This window comes from Panthera uncia, chromosome B1, assembly GCF_023721935.1.
Source record: "Panthera uncia isolate 11264 chromosome B1, Puncia_PCG_1.0, whole genome shotgun sequence".
NCBI lineage: Eukaryota > Metazoa > Chordata > Mammalia > Carnivora > Felidae > Panthera > Panthera uncia.
In genome coordinates this window covers 143,294,370-143,319,099 of record NC_064811.1, presented here as the reverse complement: position 1 = coordinate 143,319,099, position 24,730 = coordinate 143,294,370, and the positions used below count along the sequence as shown (strand labels likewise).

General features: G+C 39.8%; 1 protein-coding gene across 1 annotated transcript in view; it reads left to right on the top strand.

Annotated features, from left to right (window-relative positions):
• The first annotated feature begins 4,726 nt into the window (after window positions 1–4,726).
• LOC125923200 (histone PARylation factor 1) overlaps window positions 4,727–24,730 on the top strand; it is a 29,872-nt gene continuing 9,868 nt past the window's right edge. Inside the window, exons 1-5 of the mRNA XM_049631328.1 lie at window positions 4,727–4,833; window positions 9,296–9,455; window positions 11,706–11,895; window positions 13,339–13,437; window positions 21,692–21,842. Of these exons, the coding sequence (XP_049487285.1) occupies window positions 4,786–4,833; window positions 9,296–9,455; window positions 11,706–11,895; window positions 13,339–13,437; window positions 21,692–21,842 (648 nt within the window). The 5' untranslated portion in view covers window positions 4,727–4,785. The remainder of the gene's footprint in view (window positions 4,834–9,295; window positions 9,456–11,705; window positions 11,896–13,338; window positions 13,438–21,691; window positions 21,843–24,730) is intronic.

Genomic DNA, 24,730 nt, shown 5'->3' with positions numbered 1-24,730 from the left:
CTCCCAGTATAACTCTCCTCCAAAAAAAACTATACTGGGCCTAGTTCTCTTCCCCTAGAAGAGATGCTTGTTGACCCAAATTGGAACATGTGTGGACTTATCCACTCTCATTACTTGAGACATCTCAGGAATTAGTCCCTGATTTTACTTAAGTTCTGAGTCCATGCTGCCAAATAACATCACAGACAAATCCAAAAGATAGGTCACCTGCAAATAACACCACCTCCTCACAGGATAACTCAAGATTCTTGGACCATCAAATCATTTCCAATATCTCAGTTTAATGTGCTGAGTACAAAACGTAGTATGCTTGCTAAGAAAATTAAAATAATGCAGATTGTGATACCACCCAGTGGACTTGTGCCAGATCCGGCTATCCACACGAAACCCCAATATTATACCCATGTTTTAGATCATGGCCCACGTGGACACCATTCCACATTGACGACGATTCCAATTTTACCCTTCTCAATTACGTTTATATGTTCCCTAGAATAAAAGGAGAACTTCTCCACCCCCCACTGCATACACAATAACTATTCCAGGTGGGTCCTGCAGCTCCAGAATCTGGAAATAGTGAGTTATCCAATAACCTTACATGCCCCTCCCAATTATCTGCTTATCTGTGGACATCCTTCTCACAACCCACAGGAGCCAATCTTTACCCAACCTGTATTGGCCTGAGGATTTCTTTGCATTGATAACCTCAAACACTGGGGCAGTTACACACCGGGGTATGTGGTTCCCCCAGGAATCTGCATATGTAATTCTACCTGATCCCACATTAAAGCCTGAAGGGCAATAGGCCTTGTATTGGCTGGAATAGCAGGTACCCTTGGTGCTAGCCCCTTGTGGGAGATTTGGTTTTTTTTGTTTGTTTTGGTTTGTTTTTTTTTTTTAATTTTTTAATTTTTTTTTTTTAACGTTTATTTATTTTTGAGACAGAGAGAGGCAGAGCATGAACGGGGGAGGGTCAGAGAGAGGGAGACACAGAATCCGAAACAGGCTCCAGGCTCTGAGCTGTCAGCACAGAGCCCGACACGGGGCTCGAACTCACGGACCGTGAGATCATGACCTGAGCCGAAGTCGGCTGCTTAACTGACTGAGCCACCCAGGCGCCCCCCCTTGCGGGAGATTTGTATACCATGAAACCACTCTTCGAAATCTGACAGCAATGTTAGATAAACTCACTTTCACCACTGCAACCACTTGCTCAGATCTCTCCAAGCCACACCAATCTTTGGCCAGTGTGGTTCTGGACAACAGGCTGGTTTTGGATTACTTACCGGCTGAACAAGGCGTGGTATGTGTTGTCATTAACAGAATATGTCGCACTTACGCCAACAGCACTGGACAGATGGAAGACAACATCTGAAAATTATATGACCAAGCCAAAAGGCTCCATCAAATGACCAAAGCAGCTGATACTTCTAGTGGTATTTGGAATGCTGTATGTGAGGTGCTTCCATCTATACCCTGGTTCTTGCCCTTTTTAGGCCCACTAGTGGCTATATTGTCACTTTTATTTCTTGGACCTTGTTTGTTTAACTTTCTTGTCATATTTGTCTTTTCCAGACTCCAACAATCTCATCTCCAGATGATGATGTACCAGGCATTCCAACCTATATTCCCCATGAAGATGAAGCCTACCAGCACCCCCTTGAACAATCTACAGCTTCCTTCTACTCCACTGTCCTTCCAGGTTTCCTAAAACCTAGATAGCAAGGACTTCTGGAGCCCTCTGGCAGGGTCAATGCCCCATACCAGCATGAAGTAGTTACATAAGATGGATTGTCACCCATTTTCCCTTGAAAGATTTTGAGGGCCCAGAGGGCCCTTGAGGGGGGAATTCCAGAGTAGGCAGGTAGTTAGACTTTCCCAGGATGCCTGGAGGCCAGCAAAGGAGAAGTCAAGGCCCTTTATCAGAAAAGTTAGCAACCTGTCCTGGTAGCATTCCACAAACAAAGCCACAAGGAGCTAGATCAAACCAGACAGACCCAAGATAAAGAAGGCCAGAGACCCTGACCAAGTAAGGGAGAAAAGACATGAAACCCTGCTCCCCAAAAATCCCCTACCCAGGTAATAAATATTCCACGCCTTAGTTAACAACTGTCAATAAAGGATAGAGACCAGTCTTGGGGAGGCAGCTCTCCCTGAGGCTGCCCACCCTCACATCTCCAGAGTGTACTGTCTCTTTTATAGACTCTTCACTTGTGCCACTCAACCAATGTGTCTGGTCCATCCTTGAATTCTTTTCCTGCAATGAGACCAAGAGCTTCCAGCAACATCCTGGGCATGGGCTAGGCAGAGGCCTCAGGGCCCAGAGATCTCCCCAGTTCACCCAGCAACATATTGATGCAGCAAACTTCATTGTTGTCTTATTTTAAGGAATTGTCACAGCCACCCCAACCTTCAACAGCCACTACCCTGATCCATCAGCCACCATTAACATTGAGGCAAGACCCTCCACCAGCAAAAAGATTCCACTCAAAGCTCAGATGATAATTAGCATTTTTTTAGTAATAAAATATTTTAAATGAAGGGGTGTACATTTTTTTTGACATCATACTATTCCATATTTAGTAGATTATAGTATGGTATAAACCTAACTTTATATGCACTGGAAAACCGGAAAATTCATTTGAGTCACTTTATTGTGATATTTGCTTTATTGCCGTGGTCTGGTACCAAACCCAAAGTATCGCCAAGGCATGCCTATATAATAAAAGAATAATAATAATTTGATATCAGGGTTTCTGGGTGGCTCAGTTAAGAGTCTGACTTCAGCTCAGGTCATGATCTCCTGGGTTCATGAGTTTGAGGCCTGCATTGGGCTCTCTGTTCTCAGCATAGAGCTTGCTTTGGATGCTCTGTCTCCCTCCCACAATTGCACACACACACTTTCTCTCTCTCTCTCTCTCTCTCTCAAACATTAAAAAAAACCAAAATAATAATTTGATATATTTGTCTAATTAAATCCAGAAAATTATCCGGAAAGTAGAACAAGAAGAAAAAGGAGATAGAAAATAGAACAGACAAATAAGAAAAAACATCATTCAAGAAGGTCAAACATCTGAATAACGAATTTCCGAAAAAGAAGACGTACAATGAGGGAGGGGGACGATAGAGAAAATTAGCCATAGATAACACCAGAAAAATCTCCAGAACCGAGACATATGTCTCAAGATCAAATACAACCTACCAAATACCAGCTCCATAAAAATGAGGAAACACCTATAACCAAGATACATGATGGTGTCTGAGAACATTGGGAATAAAGAGAAAATCCTAAAACTTCTTGAGATGAAACAAAACAGAAACAGGTTACACATAAAGAAATTACTTGAGGATGAAGTAGGTAAATGTCTCCCTATTCTTTGATTTTAGCACAGTGAGACTGATTTTACACTGTGACTTCCAGAATTATAAGACAATAAATTTGTGTTTTTAAAAAATGAAAGAAAGTTACCTATAAAGAATAGGAATCATCAGGTAATAACAAACATCGTGAAGCAAGGCCTCTAATATTCTGACTAAAAATTATTTTCAACAGAGAATTCTATACTCAGCCAGAATAAAGACAGTACAGACATGCGAGGTCTAATGAAAAGGGGGAGGGAATCACTCACGGAGGATAGGTTCCACAAAGCTGTGGTATAAAATCAAGAAAAGGGAAGATAGACAGTCAGGAAATAGATAATCCTTTCAGGAATGAGGCAGAAGACCTGCCAGAATGGCAGCACTGGAGGAGGCACCAGGAGATCATTTGAATGCAGTGCCTCTCAAACTTTGATGTGCACACGCATCAATGGGGGATCTTGATGAAATGCGGATTCTGATTCGGTAGGTGTGGGATTCTGAATTTAAGTTCATTTATCTTTTAGAGAAAGTAAGTGTGCGATTCTGAATTTTTTTAAAGTTCATTTATTTTTGAGAGAGAGAGAGAGAGAGAGAGAGAGAGAGAGAGAGAGGAAATGCACACCTGGGAGCAGGGGAGGAGCAGAGAGAGTGGGAGAGAATCTCAAGCAGGCTGTGGCCTGTCAGCATGGACCTGGATCCCACAAACCGTGAGATTATGACCTGAGCCAAAACCAAGAGTCAAAGGCTTAATTGACTCAGCCACTCAGGCACCCTAGGTCCCGAATTTTTAACAAGCTCTCCTCAAAATGCTAATGTTGATGCTCCTGGGGGTACACTTTGCATAGCAGGGTGTAGAGAACACAATCCAAATTGTAAGAAAGAATGAGAGAAACTGATTTCCTTCCGAGAGATAATTGAGAATAAGAGTTACTGTTAGGTAGCAATAGTATAGTGGAGAAGGTAGAGAGATGGAAAAGAGGAAGACAACATTTAATGCTTTAAATAAATATAAATCAAGGAAAAACGAGGGTTTGGGTGATGGCAGTGTCATACATCCAGCCTTGACACTAGTAAACACCTAAAGAGGAAGTCCGGATCACCTTAACGGATCCAAATTCGGTACACTGGAGTCTCAGGAGCATCCCTGCAGCTAGTCTGCGCGACAGCAGCTTGCGCGGTGAGGCAATAAGGGTGGATATAAGCGGCACCGCCCCCCGCGCCCGGTGGGAAAGTGGGCGGGGCCTCTGCCATCCTCCTCTGGGGCCTCGCGGGGCGGGGCGGGGCGGGGCAACGGCTGAGGCTTTTCCCTCTGGCGTGGCCCTGGCAGTGCAGGGTTTCTGATTGGTGTCTCTTGAACCGGAAGCAGTTGGCGGCGCTCGGAAGCAACGGCGGGACGCGGGACCCCACAGGCACTGCGACTACAGAATGGCCGGCGGCGGCGGGAAACGCAGAGCCGGCGGGGAGGGGCAGCAGGTACTGCCACAGTGGGTGTGTGAGCTCTGCCGAGCTCTCTGGGTAATAGCTAGGGCACCAAGGGGCAGCACATTGCATTTATCCAGTGGTCATTGAGTGGTTGCTGTGTGCCTGGGAACGACTGTCTGCCCCTGGCTGCTATTTCCCGCTCTGCTGGGGTTTGGACCAGAGAAGTAGTCCTTTCTCCTCTTGTGCGCTCCTCCCGGTGCTGCGGTTCCTGGGGAAGCAGCGTAAGACAACCAGTGGTTCAGTCGTTCAGTCAGCAACATGTTGATTGGAAACTGATTATATGCCAGGCTCTGCCCGGGCGCCGCGGTTTCAGGATGAATCATGCTGCCACTGCCCCCATGTATGGCCCCCAACTTGGCACAAATGAACATTTTTAACTTTTTTTGTTGTTTGGTATTGTAACGCTGCTGCGTAGAAAGTGCTGGGGAAACATCGAAGGAGGATCTGAGTCCCAGGAGGTTGTTAAGGAAATCTTTTAGGGCAACTTAAGCTGGAAATGGCTTTTTAAGGCAGAGAGAGAAAAAAGGGATAAGAAATAAAAGAGAAATAAGTGTAGAGGATGTTTGGGCACAGCGGAATTTTGCCTGACTGGAGTCTGGTAGATGGGAAAGAGGGACCTGATTATAAAGGCACTAATGGGGGCGGGGCATAAATTAAATGCAAATTCTCATCCTGTTCTACGATTTCAGAAGTTCCTTACTGCTGTAGCAATTAGGAGACTCAGGCAGGAAAGAAATGTCATTGTGATAAGGAAAGTTTTCAGAAAAATGACTCCCTCTGGATTATAAACTGGATAAAGCAGGACAGTGTTCGCTTAATTGTTAGAGAGCCTGAGCATTATTTATATTGCGTCATGCTTTCTAGGAACACAGGGGTAAAGGATGAGTGTAGCCAATGAAGACGACAGCTGCACTAAATTCTAGTTATTGGGGATTTGAGGTTACTAAATTAGTGTGTGAGGTAAGACAAAGCTGAAAAAATCTTTATCTCCCATTGAAGGTGCTATAAACTGCTTTGAGTGATAGTATTAGAAATAAAACAAAGATGAAAATGAATTTATAGAGACCATAATTAACAGTAATAGCTAGTATTTATTATCTGCTACAACTACTGTGTATTTTCACAAACAGCTTATTCCTCCTAACAAACCTGTAATATAGGTATTACATGCCCTTTTTGTAGATAAGAAAATAAGGCACAGGTTAAATGACTTCCCTAAGGTGACAGAGCTGGAAAGCAGAAGAGTCCAGAGTCAACCCAGGCAACCTAACCATTAGGCAAAACTGTCTTTCAGCAAGGTAGATTAGGGCTTTTCTTTCTAACATCTTAAGTTTGAGCCAGTCTTTGAAAGCATAACCAAAGACTGCTGTGAAAACATAAGGGAGGATAGGTCAGGACTTGATATGTTCCTTATTTATTTATTTATTTATTTATTTATTAAGTGAGAGAGAGACAGAGCTTGAGCAAGGGAGGAGCAGAGGGAGAAGCAGACACAGAATCTGAAGCAGGCTCCAGGTTCTGAGCTGTCAGCACAAAGACCAGGCAGGGCTTGAACTCACGAACTGCCAGATCATGACCTGAGCCAGAGTCCAACGCTTAACTGACTGAGCCACCCAGGTGCCCATATGTTCTTACTCTTTTGTATGTAATTGGAGAAGCAGCATAAAGTGGATGAATCTGTGCTCTGGAGCCAGCTGATCTGGGTTTAACCGTTCTACTTTCAGTTAGGGATATAAGGGAAGTTACTTCATTTTTCTCATTTGTAAAATGTGGATAATAGTATCTAGCTCATAAGGCAATTGTGAGGATTGAATGAGTTACTTTATAGAAAGTGCTTAGAACAGTGACTTGGCACATGGTAAGTGCATGATAAGTTTCGTTTATTATTTATTATTTTTACTGTTATCTTTACTATTATTATCAACATTCATTTCTGCATCCATATTTCTTTTCTAACGTATTTAAATGTTTATTTATGTAGAGATATAGCAAGCAGGGGAGGGGCAGAGAGAGGAGGAGAGATTCCCAAGCAGGCTCCACACTGTCAGCATGGAGCCCGATGTGGGGCCCGAACTCAGGAACTGCAAGACCATGACCCAAGCCAAAATCAAGAGTCGAACATTCAACCAACTGGGCCACCCAGGCACCCCTTCTTTTCTTTTTTAATGTTTACTCGTTAAAAAAAAATTTTGCTTTTGAGAGAGCATGCACTTGCGGGGGAGGGGCAGAGAAAAGGAGACAGAGTTCCAAGCAGGCTACACGCTGACCAGTGCAGAGCCCAGTGTGGAGCTCCAGCTCATGAACCATGAGATCATGACCTGAGCCAAGATCAAGAGTCAGACAGACTCTTAATCGACTGAGTCACCCAGGCACCCCTAAACGTTTATTCATTTTTGAGAGAGTGCAGGAGCAAGGGGGAGCCGACAGGGGGGACAAAGGATCCAAATCGAGCTCTGCACTGACAGCAGAGAGGCCAAGTGTGGGGTTAGAACTCATGAACCATGAGATAATGACCTGAGCTGAAATCGGATGCTTAACCAGCTGAGCCACCCAGGTGCTCCTTGATGCATATTTCAATAGCCTTTTTCTTCAATTTAAATTGTTTTATGACCGGGGCCCCTGGGTGGCTCAGTCGGTTAAGCATCCGACTTCGGCTCAGGTCATGATCTCGCGGTCCGTGAGTTCGAGCCCCACATCAGGCTCTGTGCTGACTGCTCAGAGCCTGTTGCAGATTCTGTGTCTCCTTCTCTCTCTGACCCTCCCCCATTCATGCTGTCTCTCCCTGTCTCAAAAATAAATAAACGTTAAAAAAAAATTATTGGTCAATGCATGGTCCTCTTTATCTTATTTAATAATAATATAAAAAATATCTGTGAACCCTATGCCCTACCCAAGAACTAAAACACAATAGCTATACTTGTGTTCATCATCTATCTTTTCTGCCTGGCTTCCTGTCACCCCCATTTATGTAGCTACCATCCTCAATTTTATGTTTTGTCTTGCCTTCTTTTTATAGCTTTATCTCAAACTTATTTATTGTTTTTGAGTGTCATAAAAAGGCTATCATGCTGCATATAAACTTCAAGGACTTTTTTCTTTCATTCAACATTGTATTAAGACTGATCTATATTCTGTGTGGCTATATTTTTCTTTTCACTAAGCAGAATATTCCACTGTTTGAATCCTATAACCTTACATCCTCATGTCAATAGGCATTTTCATTTGTTGCATTTCCTACTCTTAGAAACAGCACTATCAAGAACTTTTTTTTAAATGTTTATTTTGAGAGAGCAAGTACGTGTCTGTGCATGAGCAGGGGAGGGGCAGAGAGAGAGAGAATTCCAAGCAGGCTGCACGCAGCCCCATCAGGACTGGAACTCACAAACTGTAAGATCATGACCTGAGTTGAAATCAAGAGTTGGACACGTAACCGACTGAGCCGGCCCAAGAACATTCTTGTGTGTGTCAACTGATTCATAAATAAATTTTATAGACTTTGATACATAAAGTAACATCAATAAACTTGAGCCTACTGGGAAAATAAAATCTGAGAAATGTCTAGGTTAGAATTTCTCAGCCTTGCACTATGAAGATTTTAAACCTGGTAAGTGTTTGTTAAGGGAGCTGACCCTGTGCATTGTAGAATGCTTAACAGCATCCCTGGCCTCTATTCCACTGAATGTCAGTGGCACCCTATCCTAAATTTATGACTAAGTGTGTCCCCTGGGAGGCAAAATCGCTCCTAATTGAAAAGCACTGATACAGGTGGAAAGGAAGAATAAAAAGAAACTTAATCTAAAAAGAAAGGATCGAGGTTCCTAGAAAGAAAAAAACTGCTACTGAGAAAACTAAAGATACGTAACCTTCAACTAAGCATAACCTCCAACTAACCATAACCTTTATGGAAATTCATCAAGTAGACATTATAAAACCTACCATACTTACATAATGACCATATTGCAGGGATATTAAAAGATGAGTGTCATAACTTAGTCCTGGTATTAAAGACCTTTTTCTGAAATGTTTTAACTAGTAAATCCCCTTTTATCTAATTATTTCTGCAGTTGGCTTCCGGTGTGATCACTGAATCTACTTTAAAGGGCATGATGACCTATTTACCCAAAGAAGGCAAAACCTTCCTATTCCTTATTCCCCTTCCTGTTCTTTACCTTTTATACTTGTTTTTTTTTATTTTCTGTATTTCCATTATCTTAGAGAAATATACTTAAAGACTTACTGTGTGTATCCTTCTTGACCGCTGTATATTATAAACTGTTTTCCTTTTTTCTTTGCCCAAAAGAATCTCTAGATTTTATTCAGAAATACCATTTGTAGAGTTTTAAGGAAAATGTATATCTCAGAGTTGGGTGAACAGAAATGAGCAATATTGTTATGCAAGGAAAGCTGCCAAAATTACTTTTGGAGAAACAAAGTTTTGTATACTGACTTTCAGTGTGAAAACACAGTTGATGTGAAGAAGAGTAAATCCTGTGAAGCTGATGTCTCCAGTGACCTTCGACAAGAAGTAGAAAATCATTATAAGCTTTCTCTGCCTGAAGATTTCTATCACTTCTGGAAGTTCTGTGAAGAGCTTGATCCTGAAAAGCCAGCTGGTGAGTTGCTCCAGAATCATTCTGCTTCTCCGAGTGGAAAAGACAGTAGGAAACTGGAGCAAGGATCTAAACAGTTCATTGAAAAGGAACTTTTTCAAAGATATTTCTAAGAGAAATAGAAAAATAATGCTATAATATGTGACTATCCCCTGTTATACTGGCAAAGGTAAACAATTTCACAACATGCTTTGATGAGGGTTTAAAGGAAAACAAGTACTTTGATTTGTTGCAGGAGTTTTAGTATGACTTAGCAGTTCTAGGAACTTGGCGGCTAGATGAACTAAAAATGTTCATTTCAATCAAATTTATTGAAACAAAAGTGGGAAATGGCTTAAACAGTAACACATCTATCGGTGGATATTCATAGTTTTAAAAGAACAAGGTAGATTTTATATAATAAAGTATTGTGCCTAAAATATGTCAAGTGAAAAAAAAATGTGTAGAGTATGCTACCGTTTGTATTTTTTTTTTTTTTTAAGTTTATGTTGAGAGAGCACAAGCAGGGAAAGGGCAGAAAGAGAGGGGGAATTCCAAGCGGGCTCCACACAGCCAGCACAGAGCCAGACACGGGGCTCAAACTCACAAATTGTGAGATCATGACGTGATATCATGATCAACAGTCGGACGCTTAACCTATTGAGCCACCCAGGTGACTACCCCCATCCCGTTCATATATATTTTTTAGAAGTCAAGGACACACGTATTCCTACGTACTTTCTCTGTGCTTATGTACTGTCTGTGAAAGAATGCACAAAAAACTGGTAATCGTGACAGAGTTACTTTTCACCATTTTGTGCTGTTTACATGTTTTAACAGGTGGGAGAGAAGCACTCCCGTATACTACTGATGGAAATGTGTATTGGTAGATAACAATTTTGGCGATATAGCAAAACACTTAAAGTGTGCAGCAACTTTTCTAAAAATATGATTGTACAACGTGTATTAGCAAAGATGTTCACTGAAACATTGTGTAGAGGAGTAAAAAAAATTAGAAATGGTTAATGTCTCAATAATGGGATATCATACAGCTATTAAAGATTAGGAAAAAATTTTTGATAGCATGGAAAAATATTCAGAAAGTTTGAGGGCAGAATGGAAAACAACCATTATAAAACAGCATGATTGTCTTTAAAATATCTATATGTTCATAGAAGGAGGAAAACCTTGTTATTGTATATCAGACTATTAACCTTGTTATAACTGGCTAATAAGATGGATGACTTTAGTTTTTTGTTACTTTAAAAATGAGCGTAGGGACACCTGGGTGGCCCAGTTGGTTAAGTGTCCCATTCTTGATTTCAGCTTAGGTCATGATCTTGCAGTTTGAGTTCGAGCCCCGCATTGGACTCTGAGCTGTCAGCATGGAACCTGCTTGGGATTCTGTCTCTCTCTCCATCTCTTTCTCTCTGCCCCTCCTCTTCCCCTCTCAAAATAAATAAACTTAAAAAAAAATCAGTGTATGCTACCCTAAGTTCCAAATAAGCTGAACTATTTTTCCCCTCTGAATAAACTGTTTCTATGCCTTTATTTGTATTGTCACCTCTTCCAAGAATTTTCTTCCTCTCTCAATCCCCATCTCCTTACATATCCAGGTCCTGCCTGGAGTGCTTAATCTCTCTTAAAGCAGCAACAAGGACCCATCTGATACAAAAAGATATGTTTGACATGCACACTGACTGGTTTTATTTAGCATTCTCCCTTTGTGATCTGTGGTTGGAGAAGAGATGCAATCATCCAGATTTAGGGTTGGCCAAAGGCAAGGGAATTGAGAGTGATAGTTGGCTGAGGTGTAGGAGGAAGGGAAAGGAAATGTTTTCATTAAATATATTTTTTATTAAATAAATTATTTACCCTCCATGCACATTCACTTACTGTCCATCTTATTTCTTCCTTAATATGGGTGTGCTACAAACATTTGAGGCTAATAACAACATAGTAATGAGACAATGTAAGTACTTGAAGCTCTAATATGCCCATGAGAATACAAAACAGTCTGGCTTTGTCTAAAATAAGAGACAGCAGAAATGTTTGAAATGTAATCAGTTGTAAATTTAAGAGAGAATCTTAAATGTGAGTGCCACATTTTCATTGCTCTGATTTTTCATTATGTCTTCAAATGTAACTGAAGTTCTTTGATTTTAGAAGCTCTTTTTTTTTTTTTTAAGAAAATTTCTTAGAAATAGTTTACGAATGAAAGGCCTTTCCTGTCTGCCTTCAGAAAGTTATTGTCTCAATAAACTTACTTTATAGATTCACTTTCCACAAGCCTTGGACTTCGATTAGTGGGTCCTTATGATATCCTTGCCGGAAAACATAAAATGAAGAAAAAGTCAGCAAACCTGAATTTTAACCTTCACTGGAGATTTTACTATGATCCTCCTGAGTTCCAGACCATTATTATTGGAGATAATAAAACTCAGTTCCACATGGGGTATTTCAGGTAAAGGATCTTTTCTTCTGTCAAATACAGCTACTGGGTTGTATACATAATATAAGAATATAAGTAGACATTCACTGGACTCAAGGTGAAGGGCATGTTTTCCTCTTTTTGGTGGATACATAGGCATTTAATGTTCTTGATAATATCATTGTAGCCTACCCTAAGATGAGTGAATTCTTCAGGGTTGAACCTCACTGGTTTTTCCTTTGTGGTTATAAACTTTTTTACCTTTTGGGTTCAGAAACACTCTGTGGCCCAAGAAAGTTAATTTAGAGCAGCTGCCATGGCTTAAATTAGCCCTGTGCTTCCAGGGGCCATAGAAATAAGAATGTGCTATGGAGTCAGACTGGTTCTATTATCTGAGTGACCATGTGCCAGCCATCTTTAATGATTGTGATTTTCTATGACTCAGTTTCTGTTTACCCAGTTTCCTCTAGTAAGATGAGGATAATAATTGTACATACAGATAATAATCTGTACATAATTTAACATAATGGGAATGTTAAAAGGATTAAATGGATATGCAAAATGCTTAGACTATTAAGAAATAGAAGTACCTTGGGGCGCCTGGGTGGCTCAGTCGGTTGGGCGGCCGACTTCAGCTCAGGTCATGATCTCACGGTCCGTGAGGGCTGTGAGTTCGAGCCCCGCATCGGGCTCTGTGCTGACAGCTCAGAGCCTGGAGCCTGTTTCAGATTCTGTGTCTCCCTCTCTCTGACCCTCCCCTGTTCATGCTCTGTCTCTCTCTGTCTCAAAAATAAATAAATGTTAAAAAATTAAAAAAAAAAAAAAAAGAAATAGAAGTACCTTGAGAGAGAAAAAATACCTTGGCCACTTCTATCAGTAGAGACGCTCTTTGAAGATTCACTGTGGGATAATACAGGAAGTAGAGGAAACCTGCCTAGTGAGAAGTGTGGTACTGTAGAATGCACAAAGGGCTGGGAATTGGGTTACATAGATGCTGCTTCTGGCTTTGCCATTAATTTACTAGGACCTTGGCTGAGTCACTTCATTGCTGTGTATTGGTATCCTTTATTGTAAAGTAAAATGATTTGATTATATGTATGAATTGTATCCCTTTCCTTCTCATGTTTTACAATTCTGTTTGTCCTATTTCTTTTTGTTTCTCTACCTTTTTTCACAGGCTATAAAACTAAGGTAGAGAGGATTGTGTGTAATTTCCCCTACTTTTGACAGGCAGGCCTTATTCCCCCTTTCTTTGTATTTAGATATAAAAGTAACTAGGTCCTAAGAATTTTAATTTTAGATCTGTTATATAAGCAAGATTTATTGGAGATATTCCTAAGAAACTTAGAGCTTAAACGTGGCAAATTTGTCCCAATTTCTTAAAAACCTGCAGACATAAATTGTCTATAGGTCTAAAATTCTATTTGCCTGATAAATGATGGACAACTGAATTTTTAATATCTTTTGCTTACACAGGGATTCTCCTGATGAACTTCCTGTATATGTTGGTACAAATGAAGCAAAGAAAAACTGCATAATTGTTCAAAGTGGAGATAATGTGTTTGCTGCGGTCAAGTAAGAAAATTTTTTAATCCTTCTCCTATTTATAATATTTGTTTATACTTTTTGTACTGTCTCAGTCCATCACTGAGGCACATTGAGGTAACTACAAAATTTTAGATTTCAAGAGGTCACTTCCATGATGTTTGCAGATATTCTTATCCACACTTTTTTTTTTTTTTTTTTTTTTAATGTTTATTTTTGAGAGACAGAGTGTGAGCAGTGGAGGGGCAGAGAGTGGGAGACACAGAATCCCAAGCAGGCTTCAGGCTCTGAGCTGTCAGCACAGAGTCCAATGTGGGGCTTAAACCCACGAACCGTGAGATCACGACCTGAGCCGAAGTCAGACATGTATCCACACTTCTCTTTGGCTACTTTTCACCAAAAAAGTACCCATCTTATAAAACAAATTACTTTAAGAAAAATATTATCTAATCTTGACTTCATTAGTCCCATGGCAAAATCAAAAGATTTTTAGGCATTTTATTTTAAACACCATCACTAAGAGTCCATTAAAAGAACCCATTGTGTACAGTTCAAAGATTTAATACGGTAAAAGCAGGTGCTCATAAATTGCTGACTCACTATATTGTACACCTGAAACTAATATAACACCATACGTTAACTATACTGGAATTAAAAGAAAGTCGGGCGCTCATAAAATTTTTGGAAGGGCCAGTGGAGCCTCCAGACGTGCCAGTTGTGTGGCAGAGCTGGCTCGGCAATGGAGTTTATAGCTGTGCCGCTGTTGGGGAGCGGTCAAGAACTGCTGCCACAGGTCGTTCTCGTCAGTCACTGTCTGTGATTGAACCTGTGGGAGTAAAAGGGCTGCCCTGCCTCCGCCTCTCAGCCCAGATAGAAGCTGAAGACCAGGCACCGACATCTCAGCTGTAGCTGCTCCTGAATAGTCTGATGCCTCTAACGAGTCACTGCTGGAAACAGACGCACAGCCTCCACCTGGTATCTGTTCTGCCTTTCAGATTTCAAGGAATTGTATCTGTTTGAGAGGAGCTAGGCCTCCTGTGGAGCCGGAGCTGAAGAGTAGTGTGGGAAATGTAGCAAGCTGTTGTGGGAAAGGGGCTTTGAATGGAGCTGCGTGAGCCAGTCCATATACTGTGCCAGCCACAGACTCGATTTGAAGCTGTCTGGCAGCAGCTGTGCAGTTTACATTGTAATAAAATGAAGAAAGCAATCTTTGTCACCTTCCATATAAATAGGTCATGTTTTGTGTGATCTCTTTTCATACCCTACTTGAAAAGACTTCTATTCCCTGTGACTCAGTAGTGCAAATTTCCAGTAAACAATTCAAACTAAGTCAACAGGTGCCCTCTCTAGACTGCTGCGTGCATACTGGTATATCTGAAAGAGCAACTATATGGTGGATGTCAGAAAAAAGCTGTTTGTCTTTCTGATACCTCCCAGTTTTTTCCACAGTGTTTCTTGTTGTTTACAATTTATATATTCTTTTAAACTCTTCAGATTATTCAATTTAAATTGGTGGTATCTTTAGTAGAAACTGTAGCCATTTACTTATTACCTGTCTCTTGCATTAACATACAAGTTCCATGAGGGTGGAGGCTTTTCCTTATGCACAGTACCTGCCCCACAGTAGATGCTGCATAAATAATTTATTCATTCTACAAATAATTTGGCACGCAAAAATGCAGGACTTTTCATTAGTCTTAGTAAAAATCTTTTTTTAAAGTCTGTTTATTTTGAGAGATGGTGTGAATGGGGTAGGGGCAGAGAGAGAGGGAGAGAAAGAGTCCCAAGCAGGCTCTGTGCTGTCAGCACACATCCTAATGCGGGGCTCAGACTCACAAATTATGAGAGCAAGACCTGAGCCAAAATCAAGAGTTGGACATTAACCAACTGAGCCCTCCAGGTGCCCCATCACCTAAAATTCTTTTTTAAAAAAGAAAGATACAGTGGTAAAATAATCCAAGACTGTTCTGGTTTTTGTGGGGTTTTTTGTTTTGTTTTTTGTTTTGTTTTGTTTTAGCTTATTGGAGAACACCAAAAAGGAAACAAAAATTGGTGACAATTGTATAATTTAGGTGAAGACCAGGAACTCTTTGAGTACCTAATGTTATTTCACACAAAGAATGTTTCTACCTTCAATAATTTATCTCAGTTTAGAAGTAAAAGGTTAGAATACTTTTCAGGTATTATAACTGTTTTAGTTTTTTGGCACCTTCCTTTACTTAAATCAACTAATCAGTCAGTGCACTTAGTTTATTTCTTTATCAGCCTGAGTAAGATCTTTTTAAGGAAGACTATTTGTAATAAACATTATTTTTATGCTCAGGGAAACTAGTTCTCTTTGTGCAGAATTTAATACCAAAGAGATGCAAATTCAGCCACCAAACATTAGTAAAGATTAAAGAATTTTAATACTGGGGTGCCTGGGTGGCTCAGTTGGTTAAGCGACTGACTCTTGATCTTGGCTCAGATCATGATCTCACTGTTCATGAGTTGGAGCCCCACACTGGGCTTTGTGCAGACAGCAAGGAGCCTGCTTGAGATTCTCTCTCTCCCTCTCTCTGCCCCTGCCCTCCATGCATGTGCTCTCTCCTCTCTCTCTGTCTCTCTCTGTCTCTCTCTCTCTCTCTCAAACTTAAAAAAAAGAATGATTTTTTTCTCTCTCTCTCTCTTTTTTGTTTTTCTCTAAAATAATTAGGGGCGCCTGGGTGGCTCAGTCGGTTGAGCGTCCAACTTCAGCTCGGGTCATGATCTCACGGTCCGTGAGTTCGAGCCCCACGTCGGGCTCTGTGCTGACAGCTCAGAGCCCGGGGACTGCCTCAGATTCTGTGTCTCCCTCTCTCTCTGGCCCTCCCCCGTTCATGCTCTGTCTCTCTCTGTCTCAAAAATAAATAAACGTTAAAAAAAAAAAATTAAAAAAAAAAAAAAAAAGAAATGGAGAAAAAAAAAAAAATAAATAAAATAAAATAATTATAGCAATAGTTTTGACCTCAAAGACCTCCTGCAAGGTTTCAGGGACCCCATAGTGTCCTCAGACCATTCTTTGATAACTGCTAGTTAATGGTTTTAAACCTGACTGCATATCAGGACCTCATGAGTTATGGTTAAGAGTACTTCACCTTAAGCTCTGTAGGTCTTACTTCTAGAGATGCCACTTCAGTACATCTCGAATAACATTCAGGAAATTTTTTTTAACTTTTTTTTATTTTTAAGTTTATGTATTTGAGAGAGACAGAGACAGTGTAGGGGGGTGGGGAGCAGAAAGAGAGGGAGAGAAAAAGAATCCCAAGCAGATTCCACACTGTCAGCATGGAGCCCGATATGGGGCTCAAACCCAGGAAACTGTGGGATCATATCTTGAGCCAGAACCAAGAGTTGGACCCACAACGAACTAAGCTACCCAGGCACTCCAGGAATATTTTTTTTTAAATACATGTTATAAGTATATCTAAATGTAATCTGTAATTATACTTCTGTAATTTTAATTAAGTGTAAATGGGCATTAGAAATGAATGAACATTCATTTGATGAATGCTTACTTTGTGCAGGCACAAATACTATGTAAAACATTTGGTACTTAGTAAAAGAATAAATGTGGCCAATAGATCATGGGTCAACTTGTTAAATAATCTTTTTTCTTCTTGCCTGCTGCCCCCATGGTCTCTGCCACCCTGCCTTTCTATACAGGGTCATATGGATTTGTTACTGTAGGCAATGATTTTTCAAACACTAGCTCCAAGTACTTTTAACCCTTAACCCAGGAGGTTCTGATGTATATTCAGGTTTGAACCTGAAAAGCAGTTATCAAACTGTGGTATGTAGACTCCCAGGGGTGCCTGACGCTTTTTTAGGAGGACTCTGAGGTCAAAACTATTTGTGATAATACGTCATTTTTGCATCAGTGGCACAAAGGTAATGGTGGGTAATACTGATGATACCTTGACAGGAATCAAGGTAATGACACCAGATTTACAGTTGTCATTCACAGCAGTAATATAATGCGAATGTCATCTAAGAATGTCAGTGATGAAGCAGTAAAGATATTAGATCTCTACCATCGAGTACACAATCTGTTTAACATTTTGTGTAATGTGATGGGAAGCACGTGGAAAGCACTTCTGCATCCTCAAATGTTAACGTTTATCTCCAGGAAAACGGTCTTAAGAGATACAGTTGGGAGCTGAACTTTTCTTGTTTATTTGAGAGAGTGACTGACAAAGTCTGGATAGTCTGACGTGGGTATTTGGCAGACATTTTCTCAAATGAGCCAAAGAAAACAACTGACTGTATTTGTTGTCAGTGATAAAATTTGAGATTTCAAAAGCAAAAATTAGAATTAAGGAAGCTCGTAACCACCGTTGTGAGCTTAATTGCTTCTCGCTACCTGAAGACTTTTTAGTGAGATGGTGGTAATATTAATGAACGTGATTTTTTTCACATTGTGATGTAATGGAGAGAATTTTTAATTTTTTTTAATTTTAATTCCAGTGTAGTTAACATACAGCGTTATATTAGTTTCAGGTGTACAACAGTGATTTGGCAATTCCATATATTACTCAGTTTCATCAAGTATATTCTTAATCCCCTTCGCATATTCCCCTCCTCCCCCACACCTCCCCTGCAGTGACCATCTGTTTATTCTCTATAGTTGAGTCGGGAGGTTTTTTTGGCTTCCCCCTCCCCGCTTTGTTCATTTGTTTCTTAAATTCCACATATGAGTGGAATCATATGGTATTTATCTTTCTTTGCCTGGCTTATTTCGCTTAGCATTATACCCACTAGATCCATCCATGTTGTTGTTATAAATGGTAGGATTTCATTCTTTTTTATGGCCAAATAGTATTTTATTATATATATGTATACACATACACACACACACACACACACACACACACACACACACACACCACATCTTTATTCATCTATCAGTGGAGACTTGGGCTGGTTCCATAATTTGACTGTTGTAAATAATGCTGCAACAAACATACAGGTGCATATATCCCTTCAAATTAGTATTCTTTGGGTAAATACCAAGCAGTGCAATTACTGGATCATGTGGTAATTCTATTTTTAATTTTTTTGAGGAACCTCCATACTGTTTTCCACAGTGGCCACACCAGTTTGCATACCCATCAACAGTGCATGAGAGTTCTTGTTTATCCACATCCTCACCAACACTGTTTCTTGTATTATTTTAGCCATTCTGTGCAGCGTGCAGCGATATCTCATTGTAGGTTTTTAAAAATTATTTAAGTATTCTCTACACCCGACATGGGGCTCAAGCTCAAGACCCTGGCATCAGGAGTTACATGCCCTTTCGAATGAGCCAGCCAGGCACCCTTCCTTGTAGTTTTGATTTGTATTTCCATGACGGCGAGTGATGTTGAGCATCTTTTCATGTGTCTGTTGGTCATCTCTGTGTCTTCCTTGGGGAAAGGTCTGTTCATGTCTTCTGCCTATTTTTTAATTGGATTATTTGTGTTTTCGGTGTTGAGTTCTATAAGTTCTTTATGTATTTTGGATACCAACCCTGTATCAGATATGTCATTTGCAAATACCTTCTCTCATTCTGTCGGTTGTCTTTTAGTTTTGTTGGTTGTTTCTTTTGCTGTGCTGAAGCTTTTTATTTTGATGGAGTTCCAATAGTTCATTTTTGCTTTTGTTCCCCCTTGTCCTCAGAAGACCTCTCGAAAGCTGCTGTTATAGCCAATGTCTGAAAAATTACTGCCTGTCCTGTTTTCTAGGAATTTTATGGTTCAGGGTCTCATGTTTGGGTCCTTAAGCCATTTTGAGTTTATTTTTGTATATGGCCTAAGAAAATGGTCCAGTATCATTCTTTTGCATGTAAAAGAATTTGTTGGGAGACTGTCTTTTTCCCACTGCATATTTTTGCTTCCTTTGTTGAAGATAATTGACCACATAATTGGTTTATTTCTGGGATTTCGGTTCTGTTCCATTGATTTGTGTCTGTTTTTGTGCCAGTACTGTGCTGTTTTGATCACTACAGCTTTGTAATACAACTTGAAATTTGGAATTGGGATACCTCCAGCCTCGTTTTTCTTTTTCAAGATCGCTTTGGCTATTTATGGTCTTTTGTGGTTATATACAAATTTTAGGATTGTTCTAATTCTGTGAAAAATACTGTTCATATTTTGATAGGGATTGCATTAAATCTGTAGATTGCTTTGGGTAGTATGGACATTTTAACAATATTTGTTCTTACAATCCATGAGCATAGAATATCTTTCCATTTGTTTGTGTCGTCTTCAATTTCTGTAATGGAGAGAATTTGATAAAATGAAAAATTTCAATATTTGTAAGATCTGCATAACTTAGTGAACCAGTATTTTGCAAAGACCACTGAAGGATTCATTCAGGGTTCAAGGTATCCCATTGGATTTAACGTAACAGAGTACAAATGTTTACGGTTTGTTTGCATATTGCAACTTTAGGCATCACAAAGCAAAGTATTGGAGAGTAGGTTTGAAGCTGAGAGACCAAAGCCTAATAAACTGATATAGAAATAGTCATAATAATGTGATTAAGTATGAGAAGACAGATAGTAAGTACCTTAAGTAGTGGTGGAAGTCTTCATCGAGAGGATATTTTACCTAGACCTTGATGAATGCATAAGAACTTACTACAGAGAACAGGAAGAAGAGTGTTCTAGGCAAGGGGACAGTATGTGCATGGAAGTATGAAAGCAAGTGGCACAGAGTACTTGAAGGCCTGTATGCCCATATGCCAGACAGGGTAGGGAAGGCTATAAAGATTGATTTACCTAGAACTGACATGATCAGTTTGCTTATAATGGTTAATGTAAATACATTCTCTTGATACACAGCTGGTTAAGATTGAAGGTAACATTAGGTGTAATATGTGTGCTGTAATCAGAAGACAATGATTTTGGTGGTCTTGGCTTCTCTGCACTTCAGTCCACTCATACTAATTCTATGAATTTAGGTAAGTTGATTATCCTATGTGCTTGTTTCCTTATTTGTAAAATGGGGATAAGAATGCCCACTCTAAATGTTCCAAACTCTTTACAGCCATAGCAAACTGTCAGATGTTAGTAGTAAACAGAAGGAAGTTTCCTTCTGAGAGTCTGGAGGTAGCTATAGAGGAAGGGGGTTGAGTTGTGTGTCCAGCCGAGTGCTGCTTCCTGCTGCATTTTACCCTGAACCTTCTGCTCTGCTGGCAAAATCTTAACCTGCTTATGATAAAATGTAACTATTTCCCTAACTGGCATTGATGTATGATATTTTTCACATAATTTAAAATTATTTTGAATTGTGCTTTTGTATAAGCTTATAAAATAGCTTTTATTTCCTTTTACATTTTCTAAATTTATCTTAACACAAATTTGTAGATAACAGTTTGAAAAAGTCTGCTGATCCTAAGTATTGCAAGTATCTTCTGGCTCCTTTTAAAAAATCCTTTTTGGTATCCATATACTATTTTCTTGTGTCCTACCACACTTCTCCAAGGCAGTATGCTGTATGTTATTATCAATAATATGGCTTAAATTTGGTTTAATCTCACCTTTTAATGTATTTATTTATTTTTAATGTTTTTATTTATTTTTGAAGGAGAGAGAGAGAGAGCGCGCAAGCGAGCATGAGCAGGGGAGGAGCAGAGAGAGAGGGAGACACAGAATCCGAAGCAGGCTCCAGGCTCTGAGCTGTCAGCACAGAGCCTGACGCAGGGCTCGAACTCACGAACCATGAGATCATGACCTGAGCTGTAGTCTGACGCTTAACCGACTGAGCCACCCAGGCCCCCCTAATCTCAATTTTTTAAATACCTCATATCTTTTTTTAAATGTATATTTATTTATTGTTGAGAGAGAGCACAAGCAGGGGAAGAGGGGAGAGAGAGAGAGAGCAAGAGAGAGAGAGACAGACAGACAGACTGACTCAAGCAGTGATGCGGGACTCAGACTCCCAAACTATGAGGTCATGACCTGAGCTGAAATTGAGAATCAGACACTTAACCGACTGAGCCACCCAGGCACCCTAGTCTTCTATCTTTATTATATAGAGACAATACATTATAGAGACAATGCAGACTGGAATCATGCTTGCTGTTTCTGTGACTGGTAGCTTTTTATTAATAATTGTTTTTTCTCTTGAAGAAATCTATTAGACATTTGAGAGAACTGTTGGTAATCTGCAGTCTTTTTCTTGCATGGAATTGGATGTCTCTAACATACTCCCTTAACTTCCCAAGATCTGTATACTTAGTACAGTGGCCTGAATAATAATGAGGGCTTTTACTTCTTTTTCAGATTATTTCTGATGAAAAAACTTAAGGAAGTAACAGATAAAAAGAAAACTAGTCTCTTGAAAAACATAGATGAAAAACTCACAGAAGCAGCCAGAGAACTGGGGTACTCACTGGAACAGAGAACCATGAAGATGAAACAGAGAGATAAGAAAGTATGGTTTAAATCTGTCAGTCTCAGACTGTTTTGCTTTTTAATAGAGATTTTCCTGTCCTGATTCCTTCCCACCTGCACATTAGCCTTCTCTTCTCCTGCCCCACCCTAAGAAGAGCTGGATACCTCCTCAGGGGCTCCTGTGGGGCTGCCCTGTCTGGGTCATTAGAGAGAGGACAGCCCATGAGCAGGGCTGCTTGGGTGGTTCTCAGAAGTTGCTTCCCAGGATGGGCTAGTGCTGCTCTGGTTACCAGCTCATGCCAGTACCTCTCACTCTTTTCATCTTGTTTTACCAGTTACTCATTTCATACAGTTGAGTGAAAGCAGCTTTGTGTACTGTGTTTACTTAAATTTCTTTAATAGCTAACGGCGGTTGCTTTAGTACAAGGTGTTTCTGGGGAGTAGTTTTGTAAAGGTCTGCCTTAGAGTGGTTTAGTTAAGGGTTCAAAGGTACTTCCTTTTGAGAGACAATGTGTATTAAGATTTGTTCATTTTCTGCAGCAAATGTGTGTATAAGCAGTCCTATCTCCTTTTTCCTTACTGACCCCATTAGCATTTCCTTTTGCATCACTTCTAACACCTGCAGTGTGAGTGGAGTGTTTTGTAAATGGCAAAGATTTCTGGGTTTTGAATCCTTTTGGTTTTTCACTTAACAAATTTCAGAGTAAGTTAATGGACAAGATAGAAGAATTCTGCTTTGGGGTAAATGAGAATTCTGTAGGATTTTGTTCTTATAACCTCGGGTGAAGAAGGACATTTACCACTGTGGAATGAGGGCACCCCCGTCTCCCAGCATTATCTACTGTGGCCGGTTCATCTGAAAGTTCTAGGCCAAATTTAGTTCTAGTTATTTCTGGATAAACTAGTACTGGTAACTAAGTAGTTAAATGTATTTATTTGGTCATTGAAAATCTTCTGCAGCAGGGGTGATACTCAGATAAGTTACACTCACTAAACTGCAGTCTCAGCAATTCTTCCTTTAATCCTAGAGACCAGAAATAATTTCTAAAAATGTACATTTGAATGAAAGTCATTGCAATGGAGGTATTTTTAAATTACTTCAAGATGTTATGTTGCCATTTTCCCTTCCTAGTTTACAGAGCCTCTCCTACCTGATGAGTAAAAGGAGCAGTAGTATTTTTTTTTTTAAGTTTATTTATTTATTTTGAGAGAGCAAGCGGGGCAGGGGCAGAGAGACGAGGAGTGGGGGTGAGAGAGAATCCCAAGCAGGCTCCGCACTGTCAATGCAGAGCCCAGTGCCAGGCTCAGACTCACAAACTGTTAAGATCGTGACCTGAGCTGAAATCAAGGGTCGGACGCTTAACCCACTGAGCCACCCAGGCACTCCTTAAAATTTTTTAAGTTTATTCATTTTGAGAGAGAGTGAACAAGGGAGGGGCAGAGAGGGTGGGGGGAGAGATAGAATCCCAAGCCGGCTCTGCGCTATCAGAGAGGAGACTGATGGGGGCTTAAACTCACAAACTGTGAGATCATGACCTGAGCCCAAGCCAAGAGTCCCACGCCTAACTGAGTAAGCCATCCAGGCACCCCAGGAATGGTAGTATTTCTTGCCTTGTAATTATGTATTCCTAATCTGCTTGACTAAATATTGCATATTTGTGGACAGAAGAGCTTATAATAAATTCTTTCATCAGAGCCTTATTTTATTTTTCTACCATCAACTGTAATTTATTTCAAATGAGATTTAATTCTTCTCCATAACTGTAAGATATAATTGGAGTTTAAATTTCATAGGTATGTTTATCCTGGCTCCCTTCCCCATGAGGTTTCTTTTTAGTACATGTTTTTTCTTTCCATAACATTAGCTGGTAAAAACAGAACTTAAAAAACAACCATTATTTTATCCTCCCAAATACAATAGGTTGATGATTCTGCTTTTTGGTTCCTTGTCTATTAAAAAGAACTTCTACTGTCAGATATTCATTTAATTAATATATTTCTAGTTTCAAAAAATTCAATTCCACTTATATATGTGAGTTAGTGATTTTGTCCTTCTGTATGAGAGTAATATATCCATCCTGGCATAATAGTGCACTATATGCTACACTAGAAATCATTGTTTTTATTCTTAATGGTACTTTATGGTGCTTTGGAATACAAAGCCTTTAGGAGTTACCTCATTCGACCTCTGCAACAAATCAGCAAAGGAATTCTCATCCTGTGTTATAGATCAGTAAATCGAGGTTTACAGAGGCTTTATTCCCTGTTGAAAATCTTAAGTGACCCGAAGCCCAAATTCACGTCTTTCATATTTAGCTTTCTTTCCACACCATCTTACTGATTGGCCATATGCCATTTTACGTTTATACCTAGATTTCATTTTTTAAAATGAATACTGATTTAATGTTGCTGTAAAATGAGAGTACATCATTCTGTCATTCCATCCTCTGATTCTGATGCCTCAGAATATCCCCCACCCTTGCCCAAGATTTTCCTAAATTTGTAGCCCTAGTCTTCATAATAAAATTGGGATTCTGGTGCTTTGCTAATAATTGATACCTCTTTATGGAGAATTAGTGCAGTTAATCATCTATGAAAAATGTGAAAATATATCCATCCCATGGTTTTGTTTTGCATTAGCCTGAGTAGAAGATGAAGCTAGTAGCTATATCGCTTTCTTTTTCTTTCATTATCAATACTGTTTTATGACCTTTTTTATACTTAAAATTGATTATCATTTCATATTGCTAAATTGAAGATCCATTTCATAAATATTTGAGTGACTGTAGATCACTGTGCTATGTTCATAGTTTAGGTTGCTTAAAACTTTTCACAAATAGGACACACCTGGCCATATATAACTATTACACCTTTCTTTGCACACTCATTTGGTTATTTCCTCAGAAATTACTAGATGTAGTATTGCCG